The sequence below is a fragment of the Tupaia chinensis genome, unplaced genomic scaffold, assembly GCF_000334495.1.
Source record: "Tupaia chinensis unplaced genomic scaffold, TupChi_1.0 Scaffold000217_1, whole genome shotgun sequence".
Classification (NCBI taxonomy): Eukaryota; Metazoa; Chordata; class Mammalia; order Scandentia; family Tupaiidae; genus Tupaia; species Tupaia belangeri.
The window spans coordinates 5,274,039-5,292,781 of record NW_006159692.1 but is presented as its reverse complement, the minus strand read 5'-3'; the positions used below and the strand labels follow the sequence as shown (position 1 = coordinate 5,292,781).

Sequence of the window (18,743 nt, the reverse complement as noted above, 5' to 3'; positions counted from 1 at the left end):
AGTGTCTTCAGAGGAATAAGACTAGACATCTCCTTCCCACTGCTGGTAGGCAAGAGTAATAGAATAGAAGCATGGAGAGCCCGTTTATCCTAGCTCTGGGCTGCCGTACACATGGGAGGCTGCACGCAGCGAGTGTGTGCATGGCCAGTCTCAGGAGGCCAGGGAAGGGGCTGGAGGCTGCAGACACCTCGGCCCGGCCCCGCTCTTTCTCTGACGCCAGCTTTGAACCATTTCATCCCCACCCCATGACTGCCTTTGGCTTTTCTTCCTTTTTTTCTATTTTTATTTTTAAGTTTTTGTCATAAGGTGTGTGTGCTCACTGGAGACAGAGGGGAAAAGTGAGAAACCATTCCCGACGTGGACGACCACACCACAATCCCTTCCCCTCCATTCTCTCAGGATTTGGGCATGCACACGCATGTGCCTGGCATGATTTCCAAGCTGCTGAGTCCAGGACTCCGACCACAGGCGGCGATGTGGACGGAAGTCCAGCACTGTAACCACCATGCCACCTATTGGTCCAACCTCACCCTGTACCCATCTTCGGAATGATGCAGGCGGCCGCTCACAGGCCGTGAGCCCCCATAGACTGCAGAGCCCCCCTGACCTGCTTGCAGCCATCCTATGGGCCAAAGAGCTAGAGCAACCTGAGGATTCCTGTACAGCACCCTCTGGGACAGTCAGTAACCACGCCCCTTCCGTGTTGCAGATCCGGGTCCGAGTGATTGAGGGCCGACAGCTCAGTGGCAACAACATACGGCCTGTGGTCAAAGTCCACATCTGTGGCCAGACACACCGAACGAGAATCAAGAGAGGGAACAATCCATTTTTTGACGAGGTAAAGGGGTGGAGAATTCGTGGTCCTGCCCAGTGGGTGTTCTGTGTGTACACACCTCCCTGCTTCCACCCACCACTCCCCATCTCATAACGGGGTGGACACAGGAGCAAATTTAACTGGTAAAGGTGACGAGGAGTTCTGTCATCGGACATGCAAAGTTAAGGACCGCTGGTTCCAGAAATCACCTGGCTGGCTTTATCACGGGTTCTCACGGCTACCCACAGGCTTCTGGTTTTTCCAACAATTTTGCCAAGGGTCCCTTCATTCCTTATGATAAAGTGCACATTGCCATTTGAAAAAATGCTCAACCTTTTTCTCTTAAGATGAGTATCTTCTAGGCTGACACAAACCAACCCTTCTATACCAAACATCTCCCAAGATTTAACCTTCTCAAACGCAGTTGTCACAGAGTTAAAATGTCTCAGTATCAGCTCTGCTGAGGTAGTAACGTAACCTACTGGGCAAACTCATGGTCTGTGAAGGTCTTTTGTTAGAAAGAGTGAAATTACAGTCCTCCTACAGGCCAAAGAGCTAAAGCAACCTAGACCCAAATGCTGAGCTCCACGTGGTAGAGAATGAGATGAAGGCTGCAGGGCATGCTGGCCCTCTGCACCGTTAGTAAGCATTGGCGATAAAATAACCTTAGAGTTTTACTTCATTTAACTAGTGGGTATCTCATGCAGAAGTAACAGTTTTATTTAGTTAAAAAGTACTCCATTTGTCCCTTCCGGCTTTTTCTCCTTTTTCTCACATGCAAAAGTAGGCCATGAAGCTTTGACTCCAGAGTCTTTCCCAAGGCTCTGGATGTGTCCCCAGGGTCAAACCTAATTTTGAATTTGTTTTGAATTTTTCAGAAAGACTCTCTCCCCTCTCCCCATTATAGCATCAGACCCTACTAAATCTGCATCGGCTGCTAAGACTTACATGTGCTCTCTGCTATTTTGACAGTTGTTCTTCTACAATGTGCACATGACCCCTTCTGAACTCATGGATGAGATCATCAGCATCCGGGTAAGAGGCGGCGAGTGGGAAGCTCCGCTGACTGACCGCCAGACAGAGCCATGACCTTCTGCCCCCCCCTTCTTTCTTCCAGGTCTATAATTCCCATTCTTTGCGGGCAGATTGTCTGATGGGGGAATTTAAGGTGGGTGAAACAGTCTCCTTCATTCAACTTGTACACAGCTGAGACCATTCTTAATACGGAACCTGATTCCTGGCCAGGTCCAGGGTTCCCGTCCTGGTGATGTCTTAGGATGGGTGTAAGGTTTTGACAACAGGACCCTTGCTGAGGGCTGTCTGCATCTTGGCAATTTCCAAAGTATAGCACACAACAGTGCCTGCAGCAAGATGGCCCAGAGCTGCCACCTGGGCTGTGGCTGGCACTCCTGTGATGGGGGCAGGTCCACTGCCTCACAGGGAAGGGGTGCTCTACCACAGTGAGAAGCTCGCCCTCCAGTCCCACCTAAAGTGACACTGGGGCTCCACCTGCAAGGCCAGTCATTATGAATCTGGAGTGTGAAAGGGAAACCAAGCCAGGCGAGAGAACTGGGTGCTTTTTTGAGCAACTCTCACTGGAGTTTAAGTAGACAAATACTTGCCTGTCTCCTTCTGAGCAACTCTCCAGGCCTGGGCTGCCTCTCCGAGGAAGGAGCTCCAGGCACCAGAAGTTCTAGAGGCCAATCTGGGTCAGACCTGTGTTCACACTGTCTGCCGCTGACTACCACGGGTCAGGGGAACTCACTTCGCCTGTCTGATCCTGGTATCTTCCATTCTAAAATGGGGTCATTGTGAGGTTCAATGAGATGCTATGTGACAAAGCTTCCAGCACAGCACCTGGCACATGGAAGTACCCAATCAATGACGATACTGACGTTAATATTAATATTAACATTCGTTGAAGGAGGTGGAGGACTGGATAGGAAGTTGGGCCAGGGAAATTTCTGTAGGGTGACCGATGGTCCCAGTTTGCTGCCCTTTTTGGTGCTAAAACTGAGAAGGTCAAGGGAAAACAGAATGTGTTGGCTGCGCCATTTCCTTGAGCCCTTTCTGCTCTGAGATGACCCTGATCGTTCAGCAGTGATGGACTGAGAGTCTGCGATGTGCCACTCACATCGGGCAAGGCTTCGAGGTGAGGGAGAGCGTAATTGGGACGTTGGGTCTTGAGACAATGTACGTCTCCTCGAGAGCATTACATTCGAACTGAATACAGTAATGATGGCGTCTAGACTTAGTAGAATATAGTAATGAAAGTGACCGGACTGGTGTTGAAATGTACTGAAACTACTTTAAATTGTTCTTTCCCCAGATCGACGTTGGATTCATTTATGATGAACCTGGTATGTAACGTGCTTCCCATCAATCTGGAGTCTCAAGTTCATTCCTTGTAGCTCTGAAGAAGATTCTAGGCATCCAAAAAAAATCTTTTGGAGATCAAGGAATTAAAGTCAAAAGAATAAAATAATTGTTTTCTTGATGAGGGGGAGGAGAGGATGCTGAGTGGGAATGAGTGACAGTAGCTTAGCTTGGATATCTAATTAGTATTTGATGTTTGCAAATAGGTAATTTCTATATTTTAATCTTATCAAGATCAAATTGTCCGACTCGTAGAGCTTAGAGTCTTTTTTTTTTTTTTTTGGAGAGGTTTTCGCTACAGGCATGTGCGCTCGCCAGACAGACAGAGACCAGAGACATAGAGACAGAAAGCGAGAAATCACCCCCCAGAGGGGATGGCCACGCCGCAATCCCTTCTCCTCCATTCTCCTCTTGGGATCTTGGGCACACATGCGCACGTGCCCAGCATGAGTTTTAAGCCACCAGGTCCGGGATGCGAACCATGGTCGACTACGTGGGAATCCAGCGACATAGCCATTACGCTAACTGCTGGATCCCGTAGAGCTTAGAGTCTTGTCGGAATGCACCAGGACATGATAGTGGGATTTCTGTAGGGTGACCGATGGTCCCAGTTTGCTGCCCTTTTTGGTGCTAAAACTGAGAAGGTCAAGGGAAAACAGAATGTGTTGGCTGCGCCATTTCCTTGAGCCCTTTCTGCTCTGAGATGACCCTGATCGTTCAGCAGTGATGGACTGAGAGTCTGCGATGTGCCACTCACATCGGGCAAGGCTTCGAGGTGAGGGAGAGCGTAATTGGGACGTTGGGTCTTGAGACAATGTACGTCTCCTCGAGAGCATTACATTCGAACTGAATACAGTAATGATGGCGTCTAGACTTAGTAGAATATAGTAATGAAAGTGACCGGACTGGTGTTGAAATGTACTGAAACTACTTTAAATTGTTCTTTCCCCAGATCGACGTTGGATTCATTTATGATGAACCTGGTATGTAACGTGCTTCCCATCAATCTGGAGTCTCAAGTTCATTCCTTGTAGTTCTGAAGAAGATTCTAGGCATCCAAAAAAAATCTTTTGGAGATCAAGGAATTAAAGTCAAAAGAATAAAATAATTGTTTTCTTGATGAGGGGGAGGAGAGGATGCTGAGTGGGAATGAGTGACAGTAGCTTAGCTTGGATATCTAATTAGTATTTGATGTTTGCAAATAGGTAATTTCTATATTTTAATCTTATCAAGATCAAATTGTCCGACTCGTAGAGCTTAGAGTCTTTTTTTTTTTTTTTTGGAGAGGTTTTCGCTACAGGCATGTGCGCTCGCCAGACAGACAGAGACATAGAGACAGAAAGCGAGAAATCACCCCCCAGAGGGGATGGCCACGCCGCAATCCCTTCTCCTCCATTCTCCTCTTGGGATCTTGGGCACACATGCGCACGTGCCCAGCATGAGTTTTAAGCCACCAGGTCCGGGATGCGAACCATGGTCGACTACGTGGGAATCCAGCGACATAGCCATTACGCTAACTGCTGGATCCCGTAGAGCTTAGAGTCTTGTCGGAATGCACCAGGACATGATAGTGGGCAAGGTCGGGAAGGTGAGGAGCAGAGGATGTTGAGAAGCGACTCACCTGGGGAGATAAGTATGTCACCGTAAAGCTTCCAGGGAAATGCTTGTTCACCCTACAGCGAATGAAATTGGGCCTTTCAGCTCCTCTGCAGTGTGTCCCTGTTCTTCTACTTCCTTCTGTTAGGTCATGCTGTCATGAGAAAATGGCTTCTTCTCAATGACCCTGAGGATGCCAGCTCTGGTGCTAAAGGTTACATGAAAGTCAGCATGTTTGTCTTGGGAACTGGAGATGAGCCTCCTGTGAGTCTGTAAATCCTCTGCCTTTTATACTCTGCTCTAAAAAAGAGGATCAAGAATTAAGCGCATGGGCACCCATAGTTGTGAAATGGAGCACACCTTCTAATCAGTGAGCCCTGACCCTCTGTGATCCTTCTGATTCTTCACAAATGTTTTCCTTCACAGTCCCTTCCAGCAAGGATTCAGTTCAGAAAAGATATGTAGTGGTTTGTTTGTTTGGTTGGTTGGTTGGGTTTTTTTTTGGAGAGGTTTTTGCTATGGGGCGCATGCGCTCACCAGAAAGACAGGGTCAGAGACAGAAAGTGAGAAATCACCCCCCAGGGGGGATGGCCACGCCACAGTCCCTTCTCCTCTATTCTCCTCTTACGGTCTTGTGCATGCACACATATGTGCCCAGTGTGAGTTTAAGCCACTGGGTCCGGGACACAAACCATGGTTGACTATATGGGAGTCCAGCAACATAGCCATTATGCCAAATGCTAGTTCCTGCTTATTTGTTTTGAAAGGTGTTTCTTTTTTTTCTTTTTTTTTTTTTTCATAGGGTATGTGTGCTCATTGGACAGAGAGAGAGGAAAGTGAGAAATCACTCCCCAGGGGGGATGACCATCTCCTCCTCCATTCTCCTTCTGGGATTTTCGGCATGCACATATATGTGCCTGGCACAATTTTCAAGCCACAAGATCTGGCATTCAAACTGCAATTGACCATGTGGGAGTCTAGCACCTTAACCACCCTGCAACCTACTGGCCCCGATATGCAATATGCGTGTATTAATGATTTGCTTGCATCATTAGAAATACTGATTTTACTTAGAAAGAACAGCTTACTTGTTAAACCAGGCATGGCTGCTTTCAAGGGTGATTGTTCTGGAAGACTGGAGTAAACTAGGGAATGCTAAGTGACCAGAGAGAACGTGGGAGAACACCAGGAATATACACATTTTACTATTTGGTGCTCATAGAATTACAGGACACAGAAACACACAAGCATTGATTTTATAGAACATTCTCAAAAATGAAAGAAAACTGGCAACTGAATTTATAAGCCTAAAACACAGGACATCCTGATGGGAACAGTACTGGTTGGCTTCATCGTGTGAGCATTGATTTGGCTTTTATGAGTGCTCCTCTTCTGTGTGTGTAATTTCAATCATGCATCCCCACCAGCCTGAGAGACAAGATCGCGACGTCGACAGCGATGACGTGGAGAGCAACTTGTTACTGCCCGCTGGCATTGCCCTCCGGTGGGTCACCTTCTTGCTGAAAATCTACCGAGCTGAGGATATCCCCCAGAGTACGTACTGACCTGACCTGACTCATGCCCCGGGATTATCAGTTCTCTGCATGAGTTCGTCTCCTGATCAATGTCCCCTGCCGGGGACCAGCCCCACCGGGTCGGACTCCTCCAGTCCCCGCCTTAGCTTCTCTTCTGAAAGGCCTCCATGGATTTACCTTCATTCATTCAGGCCCCTTGAAAGCTTGCTGCAGTTCATAGGGCAGCCAGTCAGTTGGTTGGCCATCCCTGCTCCCTGTTGAGCACCTGCCATTGGTCTATTCTATTCTATCCTTTCATCCTTTAATTTCTTTTTCTTAAAGAATTAATTTTGTTTATTCATTTATTTATTTTAATTTGACCAGAGAGAGAGAGAGAGAGAAAGCGAGAAAGCAAGCCACCAGGTCTGGGTCTCAAACCTTGGTTTACCATATGGGAGTGTCCAGCGCCTTAACTACCACGCCACCTGCTGCACCTAATTTCTTTTTCTTCTTCTTGTAGTGAATGTCAAGGAGAGGCAAGCAGTCAGTGCTTCCAATCCCTTAGGTCCCAAATGAAAATGTGAAATTTTATAACCAAGTATTGAGTCTGCTATTGGACTATTAAAAATAGTTGAGCAGGACTGGCTCAGTGGCTTGGTGATTAAGGGAGCTGGAGCCCAGATGGCCAACCACAGTGTGAGTCCCTGCCCCAGTGATTTCAAAAACACACTGGGTGCTTATGCATGCATACCCCAATCCTGATAGGACGGAGACATGGAGGAGAAGGGGGTCACAGGTTAACTGCACACCACTGAAGGTGCTTTCTCTATGTATCTTTCTTTGTTTCTCTGTCTCTCTCTGGAGAGCACATGCAACCTCTGACAATTTTTTTTTTTTTGGAGAGATTTTCACTGTAGGGCGCGTGCGCTCGCCAGACAGACAGAGAGAGACATAGAGACAGAAAGCGAGAAATCACCCCCCCAGGGGGGATGGTCACACCGCAATCCCTTCTCCTCCATTCTCCTCTCGGGATCTTGGGCACGCACGCACACGCGCCCGGCGTGAGTTTTAAGCCACCGGGTCCGGGACACGAACCGCGGTCAACTACGTGGGAATCCAGCGACATAGCCATTACGCTAACTGCTGGTTCCCCCTCTGACAATTTTTAAAAAAGAGCTGAGCAAAGGATGGTAAAGCTCAATATCTAGAAGTCTGTCCCTGTCACATTATAAGATGTGTTTAGCCAAAGATTCCATGGGTAGGCCCTAGGGCAGCTGATCGTCTGCCATTGCTCACCAGTGGCCTATCTGGCATGCTGGGCCTGCCTGCTTCCTGCTGGGCTCTGGGACGGAGGACCCTTCTCCAAGTCCCTAGGAGGCAGCACCCCCTGTACAGACCTGGGATCTCTTCAGGATTTGCTGCTTTTCCTGGAAACCCTTCTCGCTTTTTAAAGACCCAGTGACACCTCCTTCTACCATCCTTCCCTCAGACAATATCTTAAAAGAAGTAAATAAATCACACTTCACATTACACTTCCTATACTGACCTAGTTAGTCGATCTCTTCTTACTTGTGAGTTTGTTAAAACAGATCATAGTTGACTAAATGTAGTGTTTATGAATTGATGATTATGCCAGTTTTTCTCAAATTTCTCTGAAAAAGCCAGACTGAGCCTGAGCCTATGTCATTTTAACCTAAATCACCTTTTCCAAATTGAAGCCAGGCCCGAGTTAGAGAATTTCCACCTACCCCGACTGAGCAGACTTTCATTATTCTACTTCCTTCCTCCATAAATAATCAGACGTAATCAAAATGGCTTTTCAACTTATTTTTTAAGACATTCTGTTCATTTTGAACCTTGGTGAGGAGAAAACATTTCTTTCTCTCTCAACTAAAACAGAAAGGATCCCAGCTGCTATTGCTGGCCGGTCCTGAGAATGACCCTTGTTGAAACCGTGGTCATGCAGAGGAGAGCTTTCCTTTTGTCAGTTGCCAGAGGGAATGTGCACTCACCAGAGAGAGAGACAGAGAGAAGAAAGAGAGAAGCACTCCAGTGGGGTGTGGTCATTCTACAATCTCTCTTTCTCCATACTGTTGGAATTTGGGGCACGCACGCATACCCCACATGCTTTTCAAACTGCTGGCACTGGGATTCAAACCACAATTAGTCAAGTGAAATCCTTCTCCCTTAACCACTATGGTCTGGGGCCAGCCCTAGGAGACTTTTTTATTTTCTTTCCTTTTTTTTCTTTTTCTTTTTTTTTTTTTTTAGGGTTTTCCTATAGGGCACATGCACTCAAGGGAGAGAGACACAGAGAGGGAAAGCAAGAAGCTACACCCCAGGGAGGACAGCCACATTGCAACACTGCATTCCCCTCTCCTCCACCCTCTTACCAGGATTTTGGGCTTGCACGCACATGTGCTTGGTGTGATCCCCTAGCCACCAGGTCCAGGACCCAGACCACAGTAGACCTTGTGGGAGCCCAGTGTCCCAAACGCCACGCCACCAACTAGCCTGGGATATTTTTTTCCCAGAGAGCACATGTGCCCAATGTACAGAGACAGAGAGAGAAGGAAAATAAGAAAGCAGCCCCCATGGGGGTGTCCCAACCATCACGCCACCAACTGGCCTGGGATATTTTTTCCCAGAGAGCACATGTGCCCAATGTACAGAGACAGAGAGAGAAGGAAAATAAGAAAGCAGCCCCCATGGGGAATGGTCACACTGCAGTCTCTTCTCTGTTTCTTCCTCCTCTCAGAATTCTGGGCACACGCACACACATGTGCCTGGTGTGTTCCTGAAGCCACTGCGTCTGGGGCTTGAATCCCACCGTTGGCCATATGGGGTCCAGTTAACTACCACATCACCGACTGGCCTGCCCTGGGAGAAATTTTCTAATGTTACTGAATAATTTCTGATCTTTTAAGAGGGTCAAATTTAATTTATGCTGTGTGACATGTTACTTTCCAGTGGATGATGCCTTCTCACAGACAGTAAAGGAAATATTTGGTGGCAACGCAGACAAGAAAAACCTCGTGGATCCTTTTGTAGAAGTTTCCTTTGCTGGAAAGAAGGTTTGTATATGATCTAAATGCAGGTGCCTATAGGAACAAATATGTGAAACACTATGCTCTCCTTGGAGTGCATTTCTGCTTATTCTTTGTTAAAATAGCCCCCTGATGAGCTGGGCACACCTTGGGGACTCAGATTATCTGAGGCTGACCTTGCCAGACAGGCTTATTTTGGAGTAGAAATTATGCAGGGCTCAAATTAGAAAATTCATCTCGTGCATGATTCTAATACTGAAGGCTACCACTGAATTGTGTTATATGTCCAAGACCAAGCGTTATGTTACTCTTAGGCCAGCTCGCTCATCAATCCCAAGTATCTGTGATAATGTATCATATAGTCCCCCAACACTCAGCTGTGCCCTCCTGTCTGGATTCCCTTCAGTGTCCCTGTGAGCTGCTAAAACTGGAAGGTCAGATGGAAAAGTCCTCCAGAAAAGATTGAGAGACTCTTTGTAGAAGGACACTTGTGACCACCATTTTGACCTACAGAGATGGTCAAAGATTGGTGAGGAGATTCCGTAGAGTAACAAACGCCACAGTTTTCATGAAGAACTAGCATCTTCTATGTGTTTGAGCCATTTACTCATGAGAGCAAGATCTGCCAAACCATCACACAAAAGGTGGACTATTACTTCCCAGAAGGGTCAGACAGGGTGCGGTGGAAAAGCACTCAGCTCTTGGGAGAGATGAGATGGGATTTAAATTCAGACTTCACTCCACGCCATAGGCAGTCAAATGCCTTACCCTCTAAGTTTTGACTTCCTGAACTGTAAATGGGGGTAATCATAGACTCACAGCGTTGCTGAGAAAGTGAGTTAATGTGAGAAGTAATTATTGTGAGCCTGCTAAGTCCCAGAGACAGGCCCATGTGCTGGGGACATAGAAATGAACAGATGGGACAGCCATGGCTCTCTGGGGCTTCCTATGGCAGAGAGGAGACAGACAATGAATGAGTGAACAAGTAAACATACACTTCCAGGTGGTGCTAAGTATGAGTGGAAAATAAAGCAGGGCCCAGAAGTGGTTGGTACAGAGAGGGGTGTTTATGTGAGATTCTCAGGTAGGACACTTTGGAGGGAGTGCTGATTGAGCAGAGGCCCGGAGGTGCAGAGATCTGGGAGCAGGGGCTTCTGGGCAGAGACAAGAACAGAAAGGCCCCTAGGAGAAAACATGTCTGCAGCGAATGAATGAATGCCCATGTGGCTGGAGTAGAGGAAGCAAGGGAGAGAACTAAGGGATGAGGTCAGAGACGTGCAGGCTTAGGGCAGGTGGGACTTTACGAGCCTGAACAGAAATCCAGATTTTATCCTTTTTTTAAAAAAATCTTTATTTATTTATTTTTTAAAAATTTGACCAGAGAGGAACAGAGAGAGAGAGAAAAAAAAGAGAGAGAGAGAGATAATGTTTTTTAAGGGTTTTTTTAGAGGTTTTTGCTATAGGGTGTGTGTGCTCACCAGAAAGACAAAGAGAGACAGAAATAGAAAGCGAGAAATCACCCCCCAGGGGGATGGCCATGCAGCAATCCCTTCTCCATCCTCCTTTCGGGATCTTGGGCACGCATGCACATGCTCCCAGCGTGAGTTTAAGCCACCGGATCTGGGACTCGAACCATGGTCAACTACATGGGAGTCCAGTGACATAGCCATTACACCAACTGCTGGTCCCCAGACTTTATTCTGAGTGTATCTTGGGGATCACTGAAGTTGTTACTCAGCAGTGACATGCAAGGTAGGAAGTAGGGACCCAGACAGAAACCGACTGCAGAGAGAAGTATTTCAGGACCTGCCACAGAAGTGTCAGGATTTACTGATGGACTAGATGAAGTGTGTGCTGAGGAAGACATTGTGGCTGAGGCTGGTTGTAAGCCTGAGCAATTGGGTAGGCCATGGTGGAAAGACTGGACCGGGAGCTTGTGTGGAGTAGGGGACTGGAAGGCCGGTGGCCAGGACCAAAGGTCTGTTTAGATGTGTTAATGATCTCATTGCTATTAAACAGCATATAAAAAATGCCCAGTAAACTTTAACTTGTGCTTTGTTACATTAACTTAATGTTAGAAATCTGGCAATTGAACATTTAAAAAATAGATAAAAATGAGCTTTTAGTGCACAGAAGAAGCAGATCAGTATTGAGCCCATGTTATATTTTAGCAAATATCTACAGTTTTGCTTTGGTGATTTTGCAGGTTTGCACAAATATAATTGAAAAAAATGCTAATCCTGAGTGGAATCAAGTCGTCAACCTTCAGATCAAGGTTTGATTTTCTTTTCTCTAAGAAAACGTAAGAATACTTATTTCAATAGGTACGGAGTAAACTGAGAAATAACTACCTTTTATTCTGTTTCATTCTAACAGTTTCCTTCAATGTGTGAAAAAATAAAATTAACAGTATATGACTGGTAAGTTGAAAGTAGACATGTCTTACTTACCATTGAAGAACGAAGCATGTGGATATTGTATAACATTATTCTATTTTTTGAAGAGTGATTTTTGCTATAGGTCGTGTGCACTAGCCAGATAGAGAGACAGAAAATGAGAAATCACCCCCGGGGGGATGGTCACGCCTCAGTCCCTTCTTCTCCATTCTCCTCTTGGGATTTTGGGCATGCACACATAAGTGCCCGGTGTGAGTTTCAAGCCTCTGGGTCCAGTACTCAAATCATGGTCCGCCATGTGGGAGTCCAGCGATGTAACCATGATGCCATCTGCTGGTCACCCAATGTATGAGTTGAGGACATCCAATTACTGTCCACTAAGCAAATTCTAAAACCCAAACCTTGGGAGACAAATTATCAACCAAATCTCGACAATGGGTTAGGGTCACAGGTTCTCTAAGATACCCTCAGAAGGAAAATAAAGTCGTATATACCCATAGTGGGCCTGAAAAATTTGTCCCCAAAACAGGTGAGATTTACGTTCTAGGCAAGCAACTGTACTCAGAAAATCAACACCTATCACATAGCATGTGCTCAATAAATATTTGGACTAGAGGGGGATTTTTCTCTCTATGATGGGCCCTTCTATACGTATATCCCACTGTAATTGTTAGGCCATCATAATAATTAGTATGAGCATGAACAAAGAAGATGCATACACCTATTTTATAAAATGTGATTACATTATATCTGTCACATAATGTGCCTGTAATTGATCATTCATTTCATGACAATGGCATTGAGGGTGGCCATACACAAATTCTTTGACCGTTCTGTAAAATCTCTATTTCATAATTGCAGAGTGAATTGTCCAACAAGATCAGTGTTTCTAAGGGGTGGTTGGAGGACCATCTGCATCAGAGTCAATTAGAATATACTTGGTATAAATACAGGCTCTTGGTCCCCACTCCAGGCTTACTGCATTGGGCAGGGGATGAGGTAGAGAGTTTCCAGATGATTCTTAAGTATAGCAAAGCTTGAGGCTTACTGGGCAGGATGATTCCTGAGTTTCTGAGATCTTGGGTTCTCAGCTCTATCTTCTTTTGTTATTAAAATGAAGACATATGTTGAAAGGGGGAGGTCTTAACCTGTTTTTTTCCCCTCACAGGGACCGTCTTACCAAAAATGATGTGGTAGGAACAACATATCTATACCTTTCTAAAATTGCTGCTTCTGGTGGGGAAGTAGAAGGTAAGTCGGTCAACAAGTGTAGAACAAGACGGAATATGGAACTTCTGTAGAAAGAATGAATTGGGGCATCCACTTGGCAAAGGCTTGGCTTCTTAAAAACTCATTTGATGAGACTAACGAATCTTTACTGTGATGTTTCGGTCATGGGTAACAAAATAAGTAATAATCAAGGCAACTACTATTGATGGTTTTGGCCTTCTTGCCCCTGTCCAAAATCTCTTCTCATCTTCATCTTGTTTGAAAGAAGGCTTTATGAGTTTATTATTATTATTATTATTATTAATCCAAGTAAGAACATGAATAAAGATCTGGAGAGGGATGGCAAAAAAGTAGACTGCCTCTCTCAAGAAACAAGAAAAGAAAGGCAATTAGAAATTCCAAGAAAAACAAGGAAGTGAACAAAGACGAGATTACAGAGGGATTATAAAATTGTGTGTGGCGTTCTTTTGAGTGGTTAATTGGTAGAAAGTACGAAAGAGATTCCATGTGAATATTTTTTTCTGCTGATTGGCCTGGGGATCACGTTACTGGAGCACCCACAGAGGAATTATATTCACAGTCCATTCCTTTCCTCTGCAGAGAACAATATTTATTTATATTTTTATAATGTGAGCACTTCTATTGTTTTGATTTTTTATTAAACCTATAGTCAAAGCTGTGAACAGAATGTAAATGCCATCACCTATAGCAAATTAAAACTGTAGAAGGTGGAGGTTACAAGTGGAAGGAGGAAGAGGAGTGGAGGTGAAGGGTAGGAGTGCTAGCAGCTACATTTTATCAAGTGGGGAATCCAGACAGTGTGACTGCAGATTAAATCCTAAAAGTAACTCACAGAGGAACTGAAAAACCATGCTATAAATATTTGGGGCTAAGGGTGGGAAATCCATTTTTTATAGTAAGAAATAATTAAACAATTTCTAAGGATAATTATTCAAGACTATAAGCATTTTCTTACCGGTATGATAGAAACATCCAGAAAAACTAAAATCAGAACTTGTGACAAGTAATTTGGGCACCAGACTCTGAGACCTTCACTCATTGCAGGCCCTGCACACTGTCTGTTCTGGTGTCTCCAAGTAACAAGAGCTGTCATCCTCCCCAAGAAAAAAACAAACCATGCATGCTTTGAATCAAAGAATGTCCCATAAACTACAGTCCTTTGCTTATACAGTCTCAGACTAAATTAACTTGGATTCTCTGGCCGAGGTCCTAACTAAGTCATAAGACAAGTAATTGTTTTATTAAAAAACATGAATCAGTAACTTCCCCAGGCCTTCTTTGACCTTGGGAAGCTTGGTTTTCTCATGCCTGGCTGCCTTGGGACTGGCGAGTTTGCGTTATCCACAAGTGGCTGTTCTGTCAGTTGTCACAAAGTTTTGAGCCATTTTGTATCTAACTGGTAAGATAAATAACAAAGGGGTATAAATAACAAAGAGGTCTTGTGATGCGGCTCTGAATTTGGGATTTTTCTGGTATTGCTAAACCACTGACCTAGCACTGGATTTGATGACCATTGTCTGTTTTACAATGTCTGTTTTACAATGCCCGTGTTTCTTGTGTTGTTTAACCAATCATGTTTTTACTATATAGATTTCTCATCTTCGGGAACTGGGGCTGCGTCATATACAGGTTTATGCTTTGTAATTTTGATGCCTATTAGCTCTTTCTATCTGCTATTATCCCAGAATATATTAATTGATACCCTTCAGAATCTTTTCCTTTTCATTTTTCCTTTTTTTTTTTCTGACATTTTGCATCTTAGAAATAGTTTTGCTAGCATTGTCATTTTTGTTTAAATGTTGTATAGTTGTGTGGTTGTCCTGCATGGCTAAACTTAGAGCTAACAAGCTAACCAGGCTTTGCTGTAGCTCATAACTTCTCCAAGAGGCATACCATTCTGTCTTTGTTGCAAATAATTGTGAGATGTAACAGCTCTTGTTATGTTGTTTACACTCAGTAGGTAAAAATAGGGGGCACTAAGCCAATTGCTCTGAAATAACCTGAAGTAACTTTCCTCCACTTTTGTCATGGATCTCTCGGTTAGAAGATACCAAACAAAGGTCTTCACCTTCCAAATATAAAGGATGGATCGTTAGGAGTCCCTTGGTTCACATAGCACTCACCATTTTCTGCAAGTTTGTTCATTGGTCTCCATACCTGGCCATCTCGAAGGCAGATGTTACTGTTCCCCTAATAGAGTCGGACTTTGGTGTTGGGAGAGGGTCATGATCCATCCAATAATCACGGTCATCTTTGCCACACTAATTACCCAGAGTAGTGGAGAGAGGGAGAGAGATACTGCATATGGGAAACCTTTGCAAACTCGAAAGCTCTGGGTAAATCTAAGGTGCTATCATCTGCCTTTATGTAATGGACACAATGCCAATTCTGCATTTTAAAAAATCATTATCGCATAATTAGACCATGTGAATGTTAAGTAGTCCTCAGGTTTGCAGCAAACTCAGCAGATATGGAAACACCTCATTCCTTCATTCACTTGTTCAGATAATTGGCCAATACTTACTTGGTAATACTCAATGATAGAACCAGTACCAGAAGTTTAGGGGATCAAAACAAACATACTTACATCCTGCCACCACCACCACCTCCCCCAAAAGGAATTTATACTCCAGTCACAGAATAGGCACCTGTTTAAGGTTCTAAGAGCTAAATAACTTATAGATGTTGAAAATGCAATGGGGCTTCAAAGAGGTGAAGGAGGAATGGAAAATATTATTTGGGAAGCGGGTTGTAGCGGGGTCAGGCGAAAGACTTTATTTTTATTTTGCATAGGCCCTTCAGAAAGGACTCTGGGAAGCTGGATGAACGACTTTGCGTAAATGTGTGTTGGGCAAGTTTGAAGGCAGGAAGAGACTTAGCTTGTGAGGGGATGGGTTTCCCAGGAGACCTGTTGAGGAAAGTTCTTCATATTAATGCATAACCAGACAAGTGCAAGGGCTCAACATCCTGAAAGAGAGTTTTGACTGGATGAAAGGCGTGAAGCTTTTGTTATCGGGGTGACATGCAGTGGATCACTGTCGATCATGTGTGTCCCTGTCCCTGAAGAGCCTGAATGAAAGCAAAATATTCATGACATACAGCACAGTCACCAACGGGACCAGGTTTAGACTAAAAACATGAACAGCGGAGTGGAGGGTGCCCATCTGTGGACTTTGCAATCAAGTGCTGGGCCTACATCTGCCAACTTGTGGGCGCTTGGACAAGCCACAGCATCTCTGTGGGCTCCAGTGTGCCCTTTCTTAATGTGGCATGACTGGGGTGCAACGTCTGTGTTTACTTGAACATTCTGTGATTCAACTGCTAGAAATTACTTCCTTCCCTTTCTATAAATCTCTCTTTAACCCTCTGTTCTCATGCAACATCCTTCCCCCATACCGAAATATCTGACCACAAGGAAAGAAGTTTAAGCCCTGCTTATTAAATCTCCGTTAGTCAACTTTGTAATGTTACATATAGTCGAGTGGATAAAACCAAAGTCATTTATGTGTTCACATACAATAGTCATTCATTTCAGCCTGCTCTTGAAGATAAAAACAAGCTTCAGAGAAATATCAGTTGGAAAAACTGTTGGCCTTTATTGGGTTTCATGAGAGATTTCCAAAAGCGTGTGATATGTGGCACTCCAGGATATTACCAAGTCTCACCCTGTCACCTACTAGTGTCACTTGTTTTAATTTGCCAGCGGGTGCATGTGCTCACCAGAGACGCACAGAGAGAGGGAGAGGAAAAGTGAGAACACATCCCTGATGGGGAATGACCATGCCTCAATCCCTTCCCCTCCATTTTTCTCTCCATTTTTCTCTTCAGGATTTTGAGCACACATGCACACATGCCCAGCGTGTTTTGCAAGCCGCTGGGTCCAGGACGTGAACCACATAATCAGCGATGTGAGATCCAGCCACCTTAATCACCAGGCCATTAGCTGGCCCATACATCCTATTTTCTATCTTAATTTAAATTATTTCCCCCATCTCTTCACTGAGATTACTGGTCAGCTCATTTATGCCCATGTGTGTGGTTTCTACCTTCCTTCTCCCCGAAAGTGTGCACACATGTCTAAGTTTCTGGCGAGCCTCACGTAATGAAAATGATTGGGCTGTGCACGTCTCTATAATTAGGTCAGTTATTCATTAACGGGCATGCTGCTCACCTGCTAGTCCACATTTATCTTTTATCCATAGTTTCTGGCTTAGAGTTGCAAAAGGCCATCCATAGAAGGAATTGTCACCCTCATATCCATAGTGGGAATTAGCCTGGTACATCCTGAGAGACAGGCTGATGGTCTCAGCATTTCTTTTGATTGGCTCTAAAGCAATCTGCCTCATGGTTGGACATCCCTAACTTATAGGAAGTTCTTCTTTGCATTGGGAGCACTAAATTCGGCTCTGGGTGACACAGAGCAGTGCTCTCAGAGTGTTTTCGGAGCACTCTGATCTTGGAGATGAGTTCATCTCTCTTCCCCCTGGGGGTCATTCAGACTGGTGAAGGCAGCTCTCATCTTTTCTTATCCCTACCCACAGTTTCTCCTTGATTTGGCTATTTTTTAAAAAAAAAATTACTTAATTTATTATTATTTTTTAATCTTGACCAGCGTGAGACACACAGAGGGAGAGAAAGTGAGAAAGTAAGCTGCTAGGTCTGGGACTCGAACTATGGTTGGCCACATGGGAGTCCAGAGCCTTAACCACTACACTACCTGCTGGCCCCTGGTTTTACTATTTTCTTATACCGTCCTTCGTGTCCTATATTGAGGAACACTCTTACTAAGACGGAGTAGCAAGAACAGAATTTATCTGATGATCGTTAGAGATAGAACATAATGAATGGGGATTTTCATATCACTTAGGCGTATCATATGGTCTTAGAACCACAGGCAGGCTGTTCACTGTCACATATAAAAATTTTAAATGTCTTGTATTTTGAAAAGCATCTGTCAGATTTATACTAACTGCTTGAGAGTAAGTGACATTTTGGGAGAAAACAAATTAAGTTAATCTGATACATCACTTACATGGCTTCTCAAAACAGTATGATCTTTTACCCCAGTTGTCAAGGACATGTTTAATACAATGCCAACTATAAACTTGCAAAAAATGTGAGGATCGTCTTGAAAGTCTTATTATTCTTTCATTTGAATAGTGTTGTCTTTCTGTAAGCATACGTTTACCTGAACTATCCCTCCAATGTTTTATATTTAATATTTTATAGCAATAATAAGAAGAAAGTATGACAAGTCTCAGTGCTTATAATTTGCCCTAATACAACTAATGCGCAACATGGAAGGCCGTAGTCTCCCCTGGCTAACTAATAACTAATATTTATTTCAATCAATTGAATGTGAAAGTTTGAAAATCTAATGAGGATGTTTATCTCTCAGCAAATACGGGAGAAACAGAGGTGGGCTTCGTTCCAACATTTGGACCTTGTTATCTGAACCTGTATGGAAGTCCCAGAGAGTACACGGGGTTCCCAGACCCCTACGATGAACTAAATACTGGTAAGGTAAGTTTCTTAAATAAGGTTGTTGTTAATGAGTCCTGGTTCATGTGGTTACAATTAGGTATCATGTTTAGAGGATCCCCCTATGACTCACCCAGAGAGCCTCCACATGGCTGACCAAGCGTTGAAGGCCAGGAACGTCATGCCCCTCAAGTCCTAGAAAGGATCCTGGGGCACCCCTCACTTGGTACGGCCAATGGCCACCTCCTTCCGCTTCTGCACTTACGGC

General features: G+C 44.5%; 1 protein-coding gene across 2 annotated transcripts in view; it reads left to right on the top strand.

Annotated features, from left to right (window-relative positions):
• MYOF (myoferlin) overlaps positions 1-18,743 on the top strand; it is a 197,264-nt gene that overhangs the window by 60,521 nt on the left and 118,000 nt on the right. Inside the window, exons 7-18 of one of the 2 annotated variants that reach the window (XM_006147642.3) lie at positions 710-838; positions 1,787-1,849; positions 1,932-1,982; positions 3,144-3,174; positions 4,935-5,050; positions 6,214-6,340; positions 9,271-9,374; positions 11,554-11,622; positions 11,724-11,767; positions 12,912-12,994; positions 14,585-14,623; positions 18,393-18,517. In XM_006147642.3, coding sequence (XP_006147704.1) covers positions 710-838; positions 1,787-1,849; positions 1,932-1,982; positions 3,144-3,174; positions 4,935-5,050; positions 6,214-6,340; positions 9,271-9,374; positions 11,554-11,622; positions 11,724-11,767; positions 12,912-12,994; positions 14,585-14,623; positions 18,393-18,517 — 981 coding nt within the window. The remainder of the gene's footprint in view (positions 1-709; positions 839-1,786; positions 1,850-1,931; positions 1,983-3,143; positions 3,175-4,934; positions 5,051-6,213; positions 6,341-9,270; positions 9,375-11,553; positions 11,623-11,723; positions 11,768-12,911; positions 12,995-14,584; positions 14,624-18,392; positions 18,518-18,743) is intronic. The other variant, XM_006147643.3, reaches the window with a different exon arrangement.